At 35.9% G+C, this 21,471-nt stretch overlaps 1 protein-coding gene across 1 annotated transcript; it reads left to right on the top strand.

The window, feature by feature from the left end:
• Positions 1–2,351: 2,351 nt before the first annotated feature.
• On the top strand, positions 2,352–3,633 carry LOC141701146 (chlorophyll a-b binding protein 8, chloroplastic-like). Its single transcript, XM_074504805.1, has 3 exons — positions 2,352–2,593; positions 2,761–2,819; positions 2,910–3,633. Exons 1-3 carry the CDS (start codon positions 2,450–2,452, stop codon positions 3,523–3,525), a joined length of 819 nt encoding a protein of 272 aa, XP_074360906.1. The 5' UTR covers positions 2,352–2,449; the 3' UTR covers positions 3,526–3,633.
• The last annotated feature ends 17,838 nt before the right edge of the window (positions 3,634–21,471 follow it).

The raw sequence follows: 21,471 nt of genomic DNA, 5'->3' as shown, positions 1-21,471 counted from the left end.
TTATGATATTTATGTATCGGTGAAAGTAACTAATACAGAGGATCAAGAAGCGTTTACAAAGTTGGCTGATCAAATTGTCAACACTCGTGCACTTAATCATCCTAATTTGTTGAAAGTCAAAGAAGAGATGGTAGTTGAAGATAAGTTTTGGGTTGTGTTTCCTTTAATGGATGGATCTTTACGGTGTTTGTTGAAATCGATTTTTAGTAATGGCATTTCTGAAGATCTTATTGCAATTGTTCTTAAAGAAATCTTGGAAGCTTTGGCTTATCTTCATCAACGAGGGCATTTGCATCAAGAACTTAATGCTAGTCACATTTACTATAATTGTCATATGCCCGCAATCAAGATTGGTTATCTGGCTACCATTTATGAGCACAATTCAGATGGTAGTACACCGGTTTTTTTTAGGGGTCCTCCTCCACCTCTAGACAATATATGTCAATGGGCTGCTGCGCCAGAAATTTACTATTCGACTGAAGAATACTCAGAAAAATCTGATGTGTGGCTTGTTGGGATCATTGCATTGGAATTGGCATTTGGGGGAATTCAAGAGAAAGATCGCAGAGCTTTGGAACTTTGGATTGCTGACGTGACACGTAAAGAGAAGGGTTACATTGGAAAAGGGAAAGCAAAGGTGAAAGCAATGGGGAAATCTATCAAAAAATTGATGAGCAAAATGAAGATTGGTAAAGCTGGATCCAGTTCTAGTTCAATGTCGCGAGCTTTTAAAAACCTGTTGGCATTATGTTTGACTGTGGATCCTGAAGAAAGGCCAACTGCTGCTGCTCTGCTGCAACATGATTTCTTTAAAATCTGTGATGGCACTTTCGACGTCTACGAATTCAGGAATGCTGTGGAGTCGGCAAAAAAAGAGATAGAAATGTTAGTTGGCACATCAGAAACCAATGCAGCTGGTACATCATCAGGAACCAATGCAGCTGGTACATCGTCAGGAGCCAATGCGGCTGGTACATCGTCAGGAGCCAATGCGCCTGCTACATCATCAGGAACCAATGCCGCTGGTACAACAGCAGGAGGCAGTGTAGCCGGTACATCAGCAGGAGGCACTGTAGCATCAGCAGGAGGCACTGTAGCTGGTACATCAGCAGGAGGCAGTGTAGCCGATACATCAGCAGGAGGCAATGTAGCTGGTCCATCAGCAGGAGGCAATGCAGCTGAGGGAGCAAAGCCATGAAGTCGAGGATGAGAAGCTATGAAGTTCTGCAATCTTTAGGATTTTTGTTCAGAAAGTTGAGATCTATTATGTTTTTTTAGCAGGAACATTTTTAGTTAGTGACATTCAGTTGATAAATTTCTAGCTTGAGGCTCTTTAGTAAAGGATTGCAGGTCATCGCATATTCTCAAACAATCATGGTGTATACCTGATAACATTTGTTCTTTTATCAAGAAATGTATATGTCATGTTGGTTCTTTAAGAAACCAAGTTTTAATCTAGAGATGAATATTGTTTCTGTACTTGAATCTCCATTTATTTTGTTTGTTACATTTAATATTCTAAAATTAAGGTTGAAAATGAACCATTAACATACCCTAGATTCTGATTGTCACTATATCGACAAGGAGATAAATGGAACTCAAATGACAGGTCTGGCCAGTATTTTCCCAGATGGCGCAATTCTGATATAAACCATATGACATACACCACTATATGTGCTAGCTAGTGGTTTTAATCAGATGAGTAACAAACTCTGTGCGGTATTGTAGGGTTCTGTCATGAATAGCTGCGCGGACTTGTCAAGGACTTGTTACATTACTGATTCTGAGCTGAATAAAGTGTGTTTCCCAGAAGGAGTAAATTACTAAATTGTAATGCATGTTGATTAGTAGTATTTCTTTTAATGAGTATCCTATCTCCCTCCTCGGGTCACTTACAGAAATAAATTTAATTTGCATCCTTTGCTATTGTTTTTTTGAGGTTATATATATATATACATCAATTATGCTGGCAGAATTGTTGTATGCCAACGGGAAAAACAGCAGACCTAAGAACATACGCAGAATGTTCTTGTGGTTAAAAAATTAAAACGACGAATGTGTGTCCTTCTCTAGTGGTTTAGTTTAGTTTGTTTTGGTTCCTTGATGGAGCAATGATCATTTCATTCAAAAGAATCTCAGAGTCCAGTAAGTGGCAAATCCAAGTCAGCAAATAGGATATAAGATATGAAGGTTATATATTTTTCATAGAAATGCCAGTTGTGCAAATACTATTGGAATATAACCTGATCCAAAATATACCTGTCTCGTTTCCTCCACAACTGAAATACTCTCCACCAGGCCCACACTCAAATCTGTGGCTTAACATCCCCCTTATTTGCAGCACATTCATTTCATTTATTTTCCAAACATCACTAGCTTGCTTCTCTATTCCTCCTTTCATTTCATTTCTGAGCACCCAAACTGCTGAGTCTGATACGGTACAAGTTAGATGGCTACACAAGCCTTGCTGTCATCTTCATCTATTACCTCTTCTGTAGAGGCTGCAAGGCAGATTTTTGCTGGAAGACCAGCACAATCTTCGTCCCGAAAGGTTTCCTTTGTTGTCAAGGCTGCCTCCACTCCACCTGTTAAGGTAACTTCTAACACACATCATATAACCTTATTACTATACCCTCTTCTTAACTTTGGAAATTTTACGATCTAAATTTTAAAAAATCCAACTAAGTTTAGTTTCATGAATTATTGAATTGTTATACTGTAAGTGCTTTTATAAACAACAAATTGTTGTATGCTTTTCAGCAAGGAGACAGACAGTTGTGGTTTGCTTCAACACAGAGCCTTTCTTACTTGGATGGCAGGTAAATAAGTACTACTATTCATGCACATTGCAGAAGTGTACCTATTTATATCTCTGATTAATACTGATCATGGCAATGCTTGTAAAACAGTCTTCCAGGTGACTTCGGATTCGATCCTTTAGGCCTTTCAGACCCCGAAGGAACAGGAGGCTTCATCGAGCCCAAATGGCTAGCCTATGGAGAAATAATCAACGGTCGTTTTGCCATGTTAGGTGCAGCAGGAGCAATAGCCCCTGAGATATTCGGAAAACTCGGGCTCATTCCCGCAGAAACAGCCCTGCCATGGTTCCAAACAGGTGTGATTCCACCAGCAGGAACTTACAACTATTGGGCTGATGGTTACACTCTATTTGTACTAGAAATGGCACTCATGGGATTTGCAGAACACAGAAGATTGCAAGACTGGTACAATCCAGGATCAATGGGCAAACAATACTTCTTGGGCTTAGAAAAAGGCTTAGCTGGATCAGGAGACCCTGCATACCCTGGAGGCCCATTTTTTAACCCTCTTGGATTTGGGAAAGACGAGAAATCCATGAAAGAGTTGAAGTTAAAGGAGGTTAAGAATGGAAGACTTGCCATGTTGGCAATATTGGGTTACTTCATCCAAGCTTTGGTCACAGGAGTTGGACCCCTTCAGAACCTACTGGACCATTTGGCTGATCCAGTTAACAACAATGTCTTGACTAGCCTCAAGTTCCATTAAAATTTAAACCTGCATTGTGAATTTGCCCCATTTCCTGTTTAATCTCGTATTTGTAACTTGTGCAGAGCTTATCATTTTTTATGAATTGACATTTATTCTCTGTTGTCACTTTGTGAGGATTTATAGTAGTTTATCATTATGAATATTGAGGTTTTGCATTTTCTAGCTGAACTTTGAATGATTTTACATTCTCGAACTTTGTATTATGTCCTGCCATGCAATTATATTATACACAATGTTAACAAAAAAAAAAACAACTCAAAACAAATACAAAACATCAACGTTTTGTATTTTTCTGTTAAAATTTGCATTCCAAATTTTGTTGGATTACATCAGAACTTTGTGTCTGCATGTTATTTAAAAATATTTTAACCGAGGAAACACAAGAACGAAATTTTTTGCCTAAAAACTATGTACTAGAACATCACATTTTACGTTTTTTTTCAAGCAACATTATGTTTTACAGTAAAATTGTATAATTTCGTATGCACTGCATTCCTATCGTTCATATTTAAACAATTAATAGTTAGAATCAATCCCAAAAAAATCGTTTGTAACAATCATATATAGATTAAAACTAATTTGAAGGCTAAAAGTCGTGCTTCATTATGTAACAGACCGCAATTCCGGACTATTAAATATAAATCGAAACTAAAATAAAACAAATATACTAATACAAAATTTTATGACCATTACGAAAACGAGGCTAACAATGGAAGTTCAAAACTCAATCTACTCCAAAATTTAGGTTCTCGAACTCTAACGCTATCCAAGTCAAATCTTACAAGAAACCTTAAAATTAAAAGAATGAGTCGTAAAACTAATCCAATTGCTCAGAATAATATATTTAAATATTTTTCAAAACTCAGCTTAGACATGCGACACATAACATAGATCACATTGAATTACAAATATTCGAATAGGGATCACACAATATATTTTCTATGACAATAATCAAAACATATTACGCTACATATTCTATAATCCACGTCATTACAATTCTTAATCAATCAATAAATTTTAATAAAAAATTCTTATCTTTCTTTTTTCGGAGAGATATGCAATCTCGGACAAAGAATGTACCGAGATACAAAATAAGGAAAAGAAGTTTTCTTCGTACAATAAAGTTTATCATATAACTGAAGGTCATGCATGATGACCCCGAAAACTTAGATAATAATGCTTTAAGGTCCGAAGAGATAATACCCCAAATAAATAACATAAAGCAAAACTTATCTAAAGTATATGTTCCAGTAGATTATTTGTTGAACGATTCAATTCTTTGATTTTTGTAACCACACCGTCCATCTTATTCAAATACCTCACCTGAATAAGATAACAAGGATTCAGTCATTTAAGAGGTTATCAGTAAGAAAGTAAAATCAACTAATAAAAGTTTCAAATTAATAACATAACTATAAGATAGATAGTAAGATTAATATTATGTAAAATCTAACCAAAGGAAATTCCCTTGGTTAGATATATGAACTTTTGAATTATTTAAAGTGAGCGAAAAATTATACGCAGAGGTTTTAATTGCAATTTAAGATTGAATATTTATTAATACATAGCCATTATTATCATCGAGTAGATCATAAAAATGAAATATTTTTGAAAATTTAGACACTCCTAGTTTATACTATTGTATATCTGTAATTCTAATAGTTCTGGATACATTTTTCTTCCTATAATCTTATTTAAGTTAGCACTCACCCGTTCATAAATGGTTGGTATTAATTATCTAAAGAAATCTATATTGTGATATGTAGTAAGACATATCCTATGTTGAGAACGGAGTAAATTATGGATCTTACTCCAATTATTTATTTATTTCCAATTTTTCAATAATTCTTGTTTAATTATGTTAGATATATTTGTGAAGTCATGTCTAATATGATTTGTGTTTAGTTTTCAGATCTTACTTAACAGGACAAATCAGTACTTAACTGGAAATCAGTACTTATACTGAAGTCAGGACTTAAGATATCAGAACTTAAGTTATCAGAAGATAATATCAGGACTTAAGGAGACTTTCAGATAAGGAAGACGGCTGATTGAAAGGAAAGAAGATCAAGACAAATACAAGAAGAGATATGCATGAAGAAGGAATTCTATGAAGAATAGAATACTTGGAAGAAAAGATAACTGATTGATATATTTTAGGAAGCAGAATTATATTCAATATCAATTAGAAGATTATCTTGTAACTGTGTAGTATATAAACACAGGCATAGGGTTTACACTATATGTGTTATCATTATCGAAAATATTATTCATTGTAACCCTAGCAGCTCTCGTGATAATTTGTTCATCACTGAGAGAGGACAGTTCCATATTGTAACAGAGTTTATTGTGTTGAATAAAATCTGTGTTCTGTTATTTATGTTCTTTAATTCGATTTGATTGTAGTAAACACTGTATTCAACCTCCTTCTACAGTGTGTGTGACCTAACAAGTGGTATCAGAGCAATCTGTTAACATATATACAGTTTAAGATCCAAAATCAATCATGTCTGAAGAAACACAAACTCCAACCAAGCCCACCAAAACTGAAGAACCTCCAAAGACTCAAATCCATAATCGATATGAGACAATTAGGGTTCCCATACTGAAACCATCTGAATATCCCATATCGAAGGTGAGGATGTCTATGTTTCTGGAAGCTACGGATTCAGAATACCTTGACAGAATCAATGAAAGACCACATAAGCCAACCAATCTCTCTGTTATAGTTGCAGATCAGCCAGCACAGACAGTACCAAAGGAGAAAAGTGAATATACAGCTGAAGATATCTCATCTATTGCTAAGGATGCAAAGGTACGACATTTGCTGCATATTGCCATTGATAATGTCATGTCAAACAGGGAGTGAGTATAGTCCTCCTTTTGTTCTTAATTGAATCAGTTCCCTGACATCTTGTTTCCAAGGCATCCCATATCTCCTTTGCAGTCAAGAACAAAACCTGATGAGTCATTAACTGGATTATATGACAGATTTGTCAAACTCTTGAATGATCTGTCACTGGTGGACAAGGAATATGAACTTGAAGATTCAAATCTTAAATTCCTGTTAGCTCTTCCTGAAAGTTGGGATTTGAAGGCCACCACTATAAGAGACAACTATGTTCTTGATAAAACAACTCTTGATGAAATTTATGGGATGCTCAAGACTCATGAGCTTGAGATGGAACAAAGAAGCAAGAGGAATGGAAGAAAGTTAAGGACAGTTGCTCTTAAGGCTGAGGAGGATGTCCCCAAAGTAGCTGCCTCAAGAAAAGGCAAGGGAAAAGCTCTCATCACAAAGTCTGATACTGAGTCATCAAGCTCTGATAGTGATGATGACTCATAAACTGAAAGCTTACCTGAGATGGATCCTGATGAAGAGATGATGAAGCTGTGTGCTCTTATGGTGAAAGGATTCACAAGGATTGCATACAGGAAATTCAGAAAGGGAAAGAAATTTTCCAAGAAAGGTGCAAGTTCTGATAAGAAGGGTTTCAGAAAATCTGAAGACAAAGGAGAAAAGTCTGACAGAGGAGATTACTCAAATGTCAAATGCTACAACTGTGGTGAGAAAGGTCATATATCTCCTGATTGCAAGAAAGTGAAGAGTGACAAAGGCAAGGCACTAGTCATAAAGAAGAAAAGTTGGACAAACACTTTAGATTCTGAAAGTGAGGTAAACTATGCCTTAATGGCAAATGCTGATGGCAGTTCTGATACCGCTGAGTTAAAGGTACCTCAAACTACTTATGTCTTTCATACTGATGATATTACTGAGTTGAGAAGATATCTTAAAACCATGTTCATTAGTTATAGAGATCAAACTTTAACATGTGAAAGATTAACTTCTGAAAATCTTGCTTATAAAAAAAGCAATGATTATAAGCTTGTTCCTAATGCTCCTAGAAAGAAATGTTATAACTGTGGAAATTCTAACCATCTAGCTTCTTTTTGCAGGAAGAATAAGAACATAAACTCTTTATCTTCAAAGTTAGGAGTTAAGAGTCAGTCTGTTAGATATAGGCCACAAAATCCTTATTTTCATCGTGGTAGTTTATGGCATTCCATTTATACTTGTAAGGAATATCATAGTTTATACTATGATTATTATCAAATAAAACTTTCTTTAAAGAAAGTTAGCATTATTCCTTCTAGTGTAAGTTCTGATACAAAGTCTAAATTATGATAAGAAAACTGTTAACATAAACTCTGATGTTAAATCCGCTGTAAATGTTAACAAACTTAATAAGGCCAAAGGATCCAAGCAAGTCTGGGTCCTTAAAACTAATCATTAGTGGTCTTTGTGATTGCAGGGCAACATGAAAAATATTCTAGTTCTGGACAGTGGATGTTCAGGACATATGACTGGAAATAAAGCACAAATGGAATTGGGAAAGCCAACAGAAAGATTCGATTCTGACCTGCTATCAGACTTCGTGGAGAAAGCTGACCCAGGTGTTTCTTATGGAGATGGCAACATTGGAAAAACTCTGAGATATGGCAATATCAATATTGGGAATGTCATCATTGAAAAAGTAGCTCTTGTCTCAGGACTTAAACACAATTTGCTGAGTGTTAGTCAAATCTGTGACAGAGGTTATCATGTGGATTTCTTTGAAAAACACTGTGAAGTTGTAAGAAAATCTACAGGCAAAGTTGTTCTGAAAGGATACAGGCATGGTAACATTTATGAAGCCAAGCTTTCAACAAGTTCTGATGGTTCTGCAATATATCTGTTAAGTAGAGCATCAATTGAAGAAAGCTGGAATTGACACAAGAAAATCTCTCATTTAAATTTCAATAATATAAATGAACTAGTCAAGAAAGATCTTGTGAGAGGACTGCCAAAATCAGTATTTGCTCCTGATGGCCTTTGTGATTCATGTCAGAAGGCAAAACAAAGAAAATCTTCATTCAAGAGCAAGACTGAATCATCAATTCTTGAGCCTTATCACCTACTACATATTGATCTATTTGGTCCAGTAAATGTCATGTATATTGTAAAGAAGAAATATGTTATGGTCATAGTGGATGAGTTCACCAGATACACATGGGTGTATTTCTTGCACACAAAAAGTGAAACTGCATCTATCTTGATTGATCATGTCAAACAACTGGATAAATTGGTCAAAGACTCTGTGAAAATCATAAGAAGTGATAATGGTACTGAGTTCAAGAATTTGATTATGGAAGAGTTCTGCAAAGACCGTGGAATAAAGCAGGAATTCTCTGCTCCTGGAACTCCACAGCAAAATGGAGTTGTTGAAAGAAAAAATAAAACTCTTATTGAAACTGCACAAACTATGCTTGATGAAGCAAAGTTACCAACCTATTTTTGGGCTGAACTTGTGTAGACTGCTTGTTTTACTCATAATACAACACTTATCAACAAGCATGGAAAGACACCATATGAGATGGTGAAGAAAAAGAAGCCAAATCTGAAGTATTTTCATGTATTTGGATGCAAGTGTTTTGTTCTTAAGACTCATCCTGAACAGCTATCCAGATTTGATCTAAAAGCTGATGAAGGAATTTTTGTTGGATATCCACTTTCCACAAAAGCCTTCAAAGTCTACAATTTAAGAACAAGGGTTGTCATGGAATCTATTAATGTCTCTTTTGATGATAAGAAGATTACTGGACTTGAAGATTTCAATGATCATGATCAGCTGAGATTTGAAAATGATGTTTTAAATTATGATTTCGTAAATCCTGACAGTTTAAATCCTGATACTGCAAACTCTGATGAATTAAACTATGATGTTATTAAAACTGTGGTGACTACGCCAAAAGAAAATATACATGTGCAGGGGGAGCATACTGAAGATACAACCACATCTCAAGAAGCATCAGAATCTACAACAGGCTCTTCAAGTTCTGATTCATCAAGTTCTGATGGGCCAAGTTATGATAATTCTGGAAACTCATGTTCAGATATTTCTGGGAACTCAAATTCTGAAGGATCCAACTCAAAGAGCATAATTTCAGGGGGAGCATCAGAAAATGTTGTTGGGGACAGCAAGGATCATGGAGGAGCATCCAGTTCTAGAGATAACCTTCCATCTGCAAGGAAGTGGACTAAAGCACATACACCTGACTTAATTATTGGAAATCCTGATGCAGGTGTCAGAACTAGAACAACTACATTAAAATGAATGTCTCTATCATTCTTTTCTTTCTCAGACTGAACCACAGAAAGTGGAAGAAGCTCTTCAAGATGCTGATTGGGTGCAAGCAATGCAGGAAGAGTTAAATGAATTTGAAAAAAAATAGAGTCTAGACCCTAGTGCCAAGACCAAAGAACATATCTGTTGTTGGTACAAAGTGGGTGTTCAGAAACAAAACTGATAGTGATGGCATAATTACAAGGAATAAAGCAAGGCTGGTTGTAAAAGGATACTCTCAACAGGAGGGAATTGATTATGATGAAACATTTGAACCAGTTGCTAGATTGGAAGCCATAAGGATATTTTTGGCTTATGCTGCTCACAAGAAGTTTAAAGTCTTTCAAATGGATGTGAAAAGTGCTTTTCTTAATGTAGAATTGGAAGAATAAGTATATGTTGAACAACCTCCAGGTTTTGTAGATTCAAAATTACCTCATCATGTCTACAGACTTGATACAGCACTTTATGGACTTAAGCAAGCTTCAAGAGCATGGTATGAGACATTAGCTCAGTTTCTTCTGGAAAGTGGATTTAACAGAGGGACAATTGACAAAATCTTATTCTATCTCAACCATGGAAAGGACTTACTTTTGGTGCATATATATGTTGATAATATCATTTTTGGTTCTACAAATGACAGAATTTGCAAAAGGTTTGCCAAACTGATGCAGTCAAGATATCAAATGAGTATGATGGGAGAACTTAGCTATTTTCTGGGCCTTTAAGTCAAGCAGAATGAAGAAGGAACTTTTATTTGTCAATCTAAGTACACCAGAAATTTGTTGAAGAAGTTTGGAATGCAAGATTGTTCAAGTGCATCCACTCATATGGCCACTGCAACAAAATTGGATAAGGATACTGGTATATCAGTAGATATCACTGATTATAGAGGTATGATTGGCTCATTACTCTATCTGACTGCAAGTAGACCTGATATCATGTATGCTACCTGTCTTTGTGCAAGATTTCAAGCAGATCCAAGAGAACCTCACTTAACAGCTGTGAAAAGAATTTTCAAGTACCTTAAGGGTACAACTGAACTGGGATTGTGGTATCCTAGAGAATCAGACTTTAAGCTAATAGGTTACTCAGATGCAGATTTTGCAGGATGCAAAATTGACAAGAAAAGCACAAGTGGAAGCTGCCAATTTCTTGGAGGCAGATTGGTGTCTTGGTTTAGCAAGAAACAGAAGTCAATTTCCATATCAACTGCAGAAGCAAAATACATTGCTGCAGGAAGCTGTTGTGCACAGTTTCTTTGGATGAAGAATCAATTACTGGATTATGGGTTAACATATTCTAAAATCCCTATTTACTGTGATAATCAAAGTGCTATTGCTATGACAGATAATCCAGTTCAACACTCAATGACAAAGCACATCAGCATTAGGTACCACTTCATAAGAGAGCATGTGATGGAAGGTACAGTGGAATTGCATTTTGTTCCAACAGATCAACAACTAGCAAATATCTTCACAAAACCACTGTGTGAAGCTACTTTTACAAGATTGGTAAATGAACTTGAAATGGTTTCAGGTTCTTTCTCTAAATCTGCTTAGTTTATGTTCTGATACATCAGAATTTATGATCAGTATTTACAGATATTACTATCTTTGTGTATTCTGTACTTAAATTGAAATTTGCTTAAGTGTTGATTGTTGTCTGATGTGAATTTCTAAACTCTGATACTGATATGAATGTTTCTGTGACTATTCAATCCAATGAGGATAACTGTGCTAGATGCTGACCTAGTAGTCTTTAACATACTAAAGATCCCATATTTGAAGTAATTATTTATGTGGAAATCTTTTGACACAAGCAAATTCTGATATTGAGCTTAGTTAAAGTTTACTTTGTGTATCTTATTACTAAGTCAAAAACTAGAATAGTGCTTCTTATCTGTTAAGTTTTGATGTTAGTAAATCTGATGGATGTATTAAGTGCTGATAAGCCTCACTTATCAAAAGAAAAAAAAGAAAAAAAATAAATATCAGGTACTCCTTTGAGATCTTGAGTAAAAATATGGAAGGGAAGATCCAAGTGCATTGTTGGTATTAAGTAATATGCATTAGAAAAGCAACATAAAATTTTCTTGGTGACTTTTCACATTCTCTGATTACTGGAGAAATACTCTGATAACAACATAAATTCTGATAAGCAGTCGTGACTCACTTACACTGAGAAGCCACTGTAAAAAGGAATTTCAAAAGATGCATAAAATGAGCACAAAACAGTTGAGGTGGACTCATGCATGAACTCATTCTATAGTAGACTTCAGAATAATGACAGATTTTGAGCAAAGTTCTTAGTTATGCCTTATTTCTAAGATGTACTGAAGTGAATTAGACTTTACCTCTTTGTCTGATATTTAGCTTATTGCAAACACATACACTCCATATGAATGATGAAAATTACTGTGGTGATAAATATTGTTTTAGATGAACAGTTTAAGTGTCAGTTGCATAAATTCTGAGGACAAGTTCTGATGGAAGTTCTGATGATTAAGTTCTGTTAAACCCGTATCAGTATTTGTGTGAAGAATTACAGGAATAAACATTCACTTTTGAGTAAATGAGCCATATTCTGATGACTTTTAATTCTGTTAATAATCAAGTTCTGATGCTGACGTGACATTATTTATTACTTGGTTTATTTTTGGTCATTACTTGAACGGTCATATTTTTACAGAATATTGGTTTATGTGAGATAAATCAGTCATAATCATTATGGGTTAGTGGTTAACGTGTATGTCCTGAAAAACTGTATGTGCACAGTAATTATTGCTTATTTTACGTGCCCATTAACTCCTGCTCTAACCGTTTATTGACTGTTCACATGGTGCCAGGTGTAAAGTGTATCCCATGGCTTCAAAAATACAACTGTTGAGTGGAGAGAGTATATATATGAGAGATAAAGATTTTCTCATCTTTTACTTACTTTTCTATTCTAAATCTCTTTTACTTTCTCTCTCTCTCTCTCTCTCTCTTATTTTCTGAAGTTGTTTTTCTCTCAGGACTTTTCACAAACACTTTGCAAACATTCTCTTACTCACTTAATTTCTTACAGAGATGGCACCAAAAGACGTAATTTTGATGGGGCTAAGTTTGTTCCTAATAACTTCTCCGCTATTCTTAGCAAGGTGAAGCCCCATCAGAACTTCACTTCATTCAGGACTTTCTTACTAGTTCTGATATTGGGTACGCTTTGACCCAACCTGATGCGTCTCTGGTACTCAAGTGCTGGAGTTCTGGAGAAGCGGAGTATATGATGGTGGTGCTCAAGGGTCCCCAAGTATTATTTTTTCATCAGGGGAGGATGAGCATGTCGTGACATTGGCCACGGTTCGACAAGCACTGCAGCTGCCTGAGAACTGTGTTTATTCTACTGTTGAGGAGCCAGTTCTTCAAAACATGATGGCCAGTCTGGGGTATGAGAGGACATTGGCAAAGCTGGGTCAGTTGAAGAGATCTTACATAAGGAGGGAATGGAGTTTCTTCTTTGACTGCATAACCAAGGCTTTTGCAAACAAATGTTCTAATTTCGATGCAATCCCCATATTCAGCCAACAAATCGGGTATGCTCTCATTAACCAAACTGATTTTGATTATGCAAGTGCTGTCTTAGGTTTCATTGGGGATAGAATGACAAAGACAGAAATACTGTTTACTTTGCTAGATTCTGTCAGCTTATTTATAGTTTTTGTTGTGATGATAAGCCCCAATCAGCTAGTGAATTAATTCCATCATTCAGACTAGCTAAAAGAGCTTTTAATGACTTATTATCTACTGATAATAAGAAGGCTGTGTTAAGACCCCTCCAAGTTCCTTTATCTGTCAAACAAGCCTTAATAACCTATGATCCAGTTAAATACACTGAACTATATCCTGATGTCCAACCATCAGAACCTCAACCATACACCTACCACCCACACAACCACCTCAAACTTCAGAACCACAACCATCAGCACATCCAGTGAAGCCTTCATCTTCAAGACCAAAGAGGACAAAGAATGTACCTCAGTCTCAGCAGAAGAGAGGAGAATTATTCTGAGAGATGAGTCAGACTGAGGAACAGGTTCCATATCAGAACCTGTTGTTGTAGAAGCTGAGAAGGTCTCTCTCAGAAAGATACTGTAACTGGGAGTTCTAGGCCTCTCAAAAGGCTTAGAAAGCTAAATCCTGATGATAAAGCTCCTACAGTGTCTCCACCCTTGAAGAAAATGAAAAAGCAAAGAGCTCACAGGGACATAGTTGAGTCAGATTCAGAGATGTAGAGGAAGCAGCTAAGGAAGGGGGTCAGGAATCTCTGATCCCAACAGAACCAATTGTTATTGAATCACTTCCTTCTAACAACCAGAAGAAACTGATCTACACTACTCAAGACAGAATACCTACACCTCTATGTCACCAATAATTGCAGTACATACTGAAGACCAGGTACAAGTGCTGAAATTGATATTCATAACTTGATTGTGCCTGAGGTTCTGTACTTGGAAGCTCCAGCAACTCAACTCACTCCACCAACAACACCAATTCAAGATGCTGCTTTCAATAAAGATGTTCCAACTACACCAATTAAGAATCTGGATGATGAAAATCAGACTTTAGGTGGGCATCAAGATTTGGCTATTGATCAGAACTTAGCTGCAGATCAGAATTTAGAGGATGATGTTGAAACCTCGATTGCCTCACATACTGCTATTCTATCAGAGGATGCTGATGCTGATACTACTGATAATGCTGAAACTACTGATGAAGCTGCTACTAATCTAGATGCTGATGCAGCTGGTCCATCAGGACATGCACCTCAACAAACAGTTAATAAAGCTGATTTAGTCAAGAAGTTTGTTAGAGGGGAAGCACCAATACCTTGGAGTGAAACTCCTAGAGGAAAGGAGTGGACTAAGGAATGGAACACGATTAGTTTTGTTCCTTCTGAAAAGATTCTTGCTGACATCTGGCAAAAGCTGATGAAATGCTGATAAATAATGATTTTAAGGCACAACTGAGAGTTACTGCATTGAGTACTAGACACCTTCAAGGTCAACACTCAACAACTCATGCCAAGGTGAATAAAATTCAAGAAACCTTGATCCAGCAAGATATGAATGTGAAACTTGAAAAGAACAGATTTTTCAAGCTAGCCTTTGACAGAATTGCCTACATTGAGAAAACTCAGGAGAAGCAACAAATTCAGATTGATGAAATTCTAAAGAATCAAGCTTCTCATCAAACTCAACTCAATGAGATCCAATCCTCAGTGGAATTGCTTGTCTCTCTTTTACCTGCTGATGCCAAAAAGGGGGAGAAAGTGATTAAGTCCAAATGCAAATCTATTCAGACACTGAAGGGAAAGGATGATGGAAATGATGACCAGGGAAACTCTGATAAGGGTAGAGGTCAAGGTCAAGGCAAAGGATTTTCATCAAGTCAAGCTAGAATTACAAGTCAAGGAACAAGTTCTGATACTGGGAGAAGAATAAGTTCTGATACTGGTAAAAGGATAAGTTCTGGTGAACATCTGGAACTTGATGAAGAAATTTCAAAGAAATTATTTCTTAAAGAAAATCCAGGAATGAACTTTGAGAGTCTAAAGGAAGAAGAAGCTAGACTCAAAGCAGAAAGTGTCAAGACAAAATCTAAAGCTTCTGTTGTTGAAAAGAAACTTCCAAAGCTTAAGGCATTGTGATAAAGGAAAGAACAATTTGAGGTATCTAAGGCCAAAGCTAAATCAAAGTGGAAGTAGATCCAAGGTCCAAGGGCAAAGAAAAAGTTGATGAACCTGTAAAGGTTTATATGCCAGTCATGGATGAAGAAATAATTGATGAAGAAGATGTTAGTCTTACTCTGATGACAAAGAAGATTTCTCAAACAACCTCTGACATGGCTCATGTTGTTCAGTCAAGATGTAGTAAGTTCTGATATGATAGTGAAGCAAGCAACCTCTGATATAGCTCAAGTTGATTGATATCAGAAGTTAAGGAAAAGGAAACCTCTGACATTGCTCATGTTAAACCTTCAAAGATACTCCTACCAGGATTACCAAAGCTAAATAGACTCAACCTTTGAAGACTGCAATAAGTGGTTTTGAAGCAAGAGTTGTTACAGGAAAGGAAGCAAGAGATAAATCTGGATTGGGTAGTTCTGATGAAAGATACACAACACTACCAATGATCCAATTCCTTAAGTGAACCAGGAGTAGGAGCAACTCCTGAAAGATTGAATCAACTTGAATCTGTACAAATGGTTTACCATTCTGTTCTGAAAGAACACATCATGTTATATTTTATGACAGATGGTAGGGTATTCCAGATCAGGAAGAATGTTATTCCACTGAAGTATTTTGAAGAACTGGAACATGTTCTATTTTTACTTCAAGTGAAAAATAGATTAACAGATGGTGCTGCAGGTTATTTAAAGTCACAAATTCAAAGATAGAAGAAGCTTTACTCTGTAAGTCTGACAGCCCATACTGTCCCAAGTACAGAGATCACAAAGGTGATATTGTTGAAATGAAGTTTAACACTGTTAAGATCATAACTACTTTTCTGGGTATAAGGCAGTGGAATTCAATCTTGAGTCTGACAAAGCATATATGATTAGACTTGATCAGGATATAAGAAAGCTAAGATAAATGATCTCAGAGCAGCTATTTTTCAAACTGGTGAATATACAGCTGAATTGAAAAATGCTAAAAGGAGGATGTTCAATGAACTTGAATATGCTGAGAGATGTCTTTTGAAGAACTATCTCAGAACCACTCCTGACATCAAAAGATCAGAAATTAAAGCCAAGTCGAAGATCTATAACTGCTTAAATCTGAAGTGTATACAGACTGAAACTGATATTAGATCTTAAGGATGGTAAAGCTGAAAGGACTGTAAGTTGTAGTTATCTAGTCAAATTCCCATGCATTTGTACTTAATTTTTGACATCATCAAATATCTATTGAACTTGTATATTATGCTAATTTACAAGTTGGGGGAGATTGTTAGATATATTTGTGATGTCATGTCTAATATGATTGTGTTTATTTTTCAGATCTTACTTAACAGGACAAATCAGTACTTAACTGGAAATCAGTACTTATACTGAATTCAGGACTTAAGATATCAGAACTTAAGTTATCAGAACTTAAGTTATCAGGAGATATTTATCGGGAGATAATATCAGGACTTAAGGAGACTTTCAGATAAGGAAGGCGGCTGATTGAAAGGAAAGAAGATCAAGACAAACATAAGAAGAGATATGCATGGAGAAGGAATTCTATGAAGAATAGAATACTTGGAAGAAAAGATAACTGATTGATATATTTTAGGAAGCAGAATTATATTCGATATCAATTAGGAGTTTATCTTGTAACTGTGTAGTATATAAACACAGACATAGGGTTTACACTATATGTGTTATCATTATCGAAAATATTGTTCATTGTAACCCTAGCAGTTCTCGTGATAATTTATTCATCACTGAGAGAGGACAGTTTCATATTGTAATAGAGTTTATTGTGTTGAATAAAATCTGTTTTCTGTTACTTGAGTTCTTATATTCGATTTGATTGTAGTAAACACTGTATTGAACCCCCTTCTACAGTGTGTGTGACCTAACAAGTAGGGTTTAGTACATCTTATTGCATACCGTGTAAACCTGTATTTACTGATCTATAAAGTTAACACTGGTCCTTTGCTTTTAAAATTGTATCAAACAGATCTAGTTTTTCTTGTACTGTCTCAAGGAAGAAGCTGAGTTCTTTACTTATAAAGAACCTAGGATTTGTAGCAAGACACTAGCTTGATTTTAATATAAAATTAAGTGAGTTTTGAAATATTATGTGCACTATTTTATTTCAGCTAACATTATATTACTGTATTTCTAATCTGCTTTGTTAACCAAGTAACAAACATTCAAAAAGCCTTAAAAATATCTAAAACACATTCACCCACCTAACAAGTGGTATCAGAGCAAAATCTGAAAGCAAACAGATTAAAGATCTTGGTAGAATGAATACACAGAAGCTAAGCAGTATCAAGATACCAGCCTTTGACAAATTCAACTATACATTATGGAAAAAGAAGATGTTGCTATTTATAAAGATGGCCAACTCATTATATGTTCAGATTCTCAAGAATGGCCCTTTCACTCCCATGGAAAGAGTGAGAAATCTACAGATGGAGACATGGTCCATCCAGCTCATTATGCGTCCTAAGGATCCCTCAAAGTACTCTGAGATTGAAAAGGAGAAAGTCTCTCTAGATAGTGGCTTGCAACTAATTCTGATAGAGTCACTTGACAATGTAATGTACAATAACATTATCAACTGTGACACATCCAAACAGATTTGGGAGAAAATAGAAATTCTGTATGAGGGAACAGAGGAAGTTAGGTCAAATCAAAGGAGGATCTTGGTATCTCAGTATGAGGGTTTTATGGCTAAACCAAAGGAGAGTATAACTGATTTTTTTTGAAAGATTCAATAAGCTGATTAATGACTTGCAGATTTATGACAAATACTATGAATCTGAGGAGGTTAACTTGAAGTTTTTGCTCACCCTTCCTGACCATCTAGAACAGAAGATTTCGGCTATAAGAGAAGGGAGAGACTTGAACAGAATGACACCGGAGGTTTTGTATGGTATTCTAAAAACCTATGAACTGGAAATGATCCAAAGAAAATCTTTTAGAGATGGTCAAGGGCACCTTGTTGATGGATCAAGTGCACTAGTTGTTAATGACCGCCAGTCATCTGATGATGAACTAGAAATCCAGTTGCTTCAATTAATGAGCAAAAGAACAAGGAACCACATAAGCAAGTTATTCTTGAACTTGAAGAGGATGAATTATATACCTTGGATGAACTGGATGAGTTAGATCATTCCATGGCTTACTTAGCAAGGAAATTCTCTAACATTAGAGTAAAGAAGCCAAAGTTCTTCAAAATAAAGGACATACATTCAACAAGGACAACATCTGGAAAGGAAAAACTCAGTACAACTCTTGTGGCAAAAGTGGCTAAAGAATGGATCTGTTGACATATCAAAAATTAGATGTTTCAATTATGATAAATTGGGCCACTTTGCCACAGAATGTAGAAAGCCAAATAAGGTGAAAAAGGACAAGGCCTATCTTGAATTGGAGGAAAAGTATGAGGCTCTTCTAAGAAAGCAACAAGGTAAAGCTTATATTACAGAAGGAAGGAGTTGGGATGATTCAGATAATGATGATGATGAGGAAGTAAGAAACTATGCACTCATGGCCTTGGAGCAAGGAGAGTCATCCTCATCAAAAACACAAGTACCAACTCTTACCACTATTGATTTAAATGAAAGTCAATATAAAGAGACTATTGAAAAGATGATCATAGAAATGTTTCACATCCATTTGAGGAGGTCAGTAGGTTATCAAAAGATAATGAGGAGCTTGAGAGTGAGAAAAAAAAGTTTAAGCTACTGCTTGTGGAGCTTGAGATAGTCAGGCAAGAGAATGAATATCTAATGAACAAGCTGAAGTGTGCTAGTGAAATAGAAGTTGTGTTAAGAGAAAAGATAGAGAAGAATGAGGTGAAATTGAAGTCATTCAGGAATGCATCTTAGCTAGTTGGTCAGTATCATGAGAAGAACAAGCCATGTGCAAACATAGTTATTGGCTTGGATTATGATGCATTGAACAGCAACAAAAAGGTTGAAGGTGATAGAGGAGAAACAATTATAGATGAAGATGCCCCGGTTATGCTGAGGAAAGTGGATGCACCTCTGTTCAAGGAATGTGAAGCAAATTTTAGTGAAGTTGAGTTGGTGATAAAGCAAGAGCTTGCTGATGAGGATAATGAGATTAAATGCACATAAACAACTTCAACTCCTAAAGCTGAGAAGAAGCCCATGGTGAATCAAACTCCCAAGAAACCAATCAAGGAAGTTAAGGCTGAGAATGCAGGAACGAAGAAGAAAAACAGAAATGGAAAGGTTGGAATAACAAAAGCAATAACTTTGCATTTGTTGCAGATGCTCCCAGAAAATAGTGTAAAAAATGTGGCTCTGTTAATCATCTAAATCACCTTTACAAAAAGGTTGTTAGCAAGCCAGGAATGGTAGCATGCAAGTATAATGAAACAAAGGCTGATGATCCCTACTCAATCTGTGACATGTTTGATTGCATACCTTGCAACATAAAAGTGATGACAAGTTGCCACAAGCTGAGAACAGATCTTAATGAAGTCAATATTAAGTCCTCAGCTAAAAAGGAAAATGCACATCAATTAATGAATTTTATTCTTTCTGAATCATCAAATTCTACTTCTACCAAATCTGTTAGTAAGAAGAAAGTACCCAACACTGCTTGGATTGCTAAACACACTTAATCCTCATTGTGTGCAGGGTAAAATGAAGAATGTCATATGGATCATAGACAGTGGATGCTTAAAATATATGATAGGTAATATGGCCTTGCTATCACAATTTGAGGAGATGGCTGGCCCATTAGTGACTTTTGAAGACAACATCAATGGTTTCACAATGGGATATGGGAAGATAATTTATGGAAATATTGTCATTGAAGATGTAGTACTAGTAGCTGGTCTTGAGATGAATATCCTGAGTGTCAGCCAATTTATAGATAGAGGATTCAATGTTGTATTTGATAAAGGAGAATGCTTAATTATCAACAAATGAGGATGAAATTTGTTGCTTCTACACCAAGGCATCTGAAGAACAAAGCAAGCCGTGGCATATAAAGCTCTCTCACCTGAATTACAAGGCAATCAATACCCTAGTTAAAAAGGAGTTAGTGAGAGATATGCCAAATCTGAAGTTTGCTCAAAATGAGGTCTTTGAGGCTTGTCAAAAAGGAAAAATGAAGAAATCTAGTCACAAGAGTAAACTTTGAATTCCATAACTGCACCTTTACAACTTATTCATTTGGACTTATTTGGACCAGTTAATGTCCTGTCAATTTCAAGGAAGAAATTTGCACTTGTGATGGTGGATGACTACTCAAGGTACACATGGGTAAAATTTATGCATTCTAAGGATGAGACTTCACACATCATAATTGAACACATCAAGAAGATTGAGAAGCAGGCTGAAGGTCAGGAATGTGTGAAAAGATTGAGAAGTGACAATGGCACAGAATTCAGAAATGCAACCTTAACTGATTTTTGCAAAGACAAAGGCATTGTTCAAGAATTCTCAGCTGCTAGAAAACCTCAGCAAAATGGGGTAGTTGAGAGAAATAATAGAACACAATTAGAGGCTGCTAGAACAATGCTACATGATGCCAAATGGCCAACAAGTTTTTGAGAAGAAGTTGTCAACACTGCATGCTACACTCAAAATAGATACCTCATTAACAAGAATCTTGGCAAATCACCCTACTCAATCTTATCAAAAAGAAAGCCTACTGTGAAGCATCTTCATGTGTTGGAAGTAAGTGTTATGTTCTAAAGGACAACTCTGAATATGTGGGAAAATTTGACTTTAAGGTCTTTGAAGCAATTTTCCTGGGATATTTATTGGAGAGAACTGCATACAAAGTCTATGTAATTGAACAGAAGAAAATTATGGAAAGTACAGATGTAACTTTGATGATGACAAATATCCATGCTTGGAATGGCCTTGATGACAATGAAGCTGAAACCCTGAATTTGAAAATCTCACACATGATAGTGATTCTGAGGAAGAAGCTGAAGTCAGTACAAATCACTGAATGGATAAAGAGTCAACTGAACAAGGTCACCATGAAAATGGAACTCATTTCAAACACCTGAATTTGATAGCACAAACTCA

The sequence above is a fragment of the Apium graveolens genome, unplaced genomic scaffold (genome assembly GCF_009905375.1).
Source record: "Apium graveolens cultivar Ventura unplaced genomic scaffold, ASM990537v1 ctg340, whole genome shotgun sequence".
Lineage (NCBI taxonomy): Eukaryota > Viridiplantae > Streptophyta > Magnoliopsida > Apiales > Apiaceae > Apium > Apium graveolens.
Note: the sequence above shows the minus strand (reverse complement) of the source record. Positions and strands in the feature narration are given on the sequence as shown.

Excerpts from the sequence above, each read along its gene's own strand:
- LOC141701146 (XM_074504805.1), top strand. The coding sequence starts at position 2,450 with ATGGCTACACAAGCCTTGCTGTCATCTTCATCTATTACCTCTTCTGTA. Across the intron at positions 2,594-2,760 it reads CCTCCACTCCACCTGTTAAG|CAAGGAGACAGACAGTTGTG; the intron begins GTAACTTCTAAC and ends TATGCTTTTCAG. Across the intron at positions 2,820-2,909 it reads CTTTCTTACTTGGATGGCAG|TCTTCCAGGTGACTTCGGAT; the intron begins GTAAATAAGTAC and ends CTTGTAAAACAG.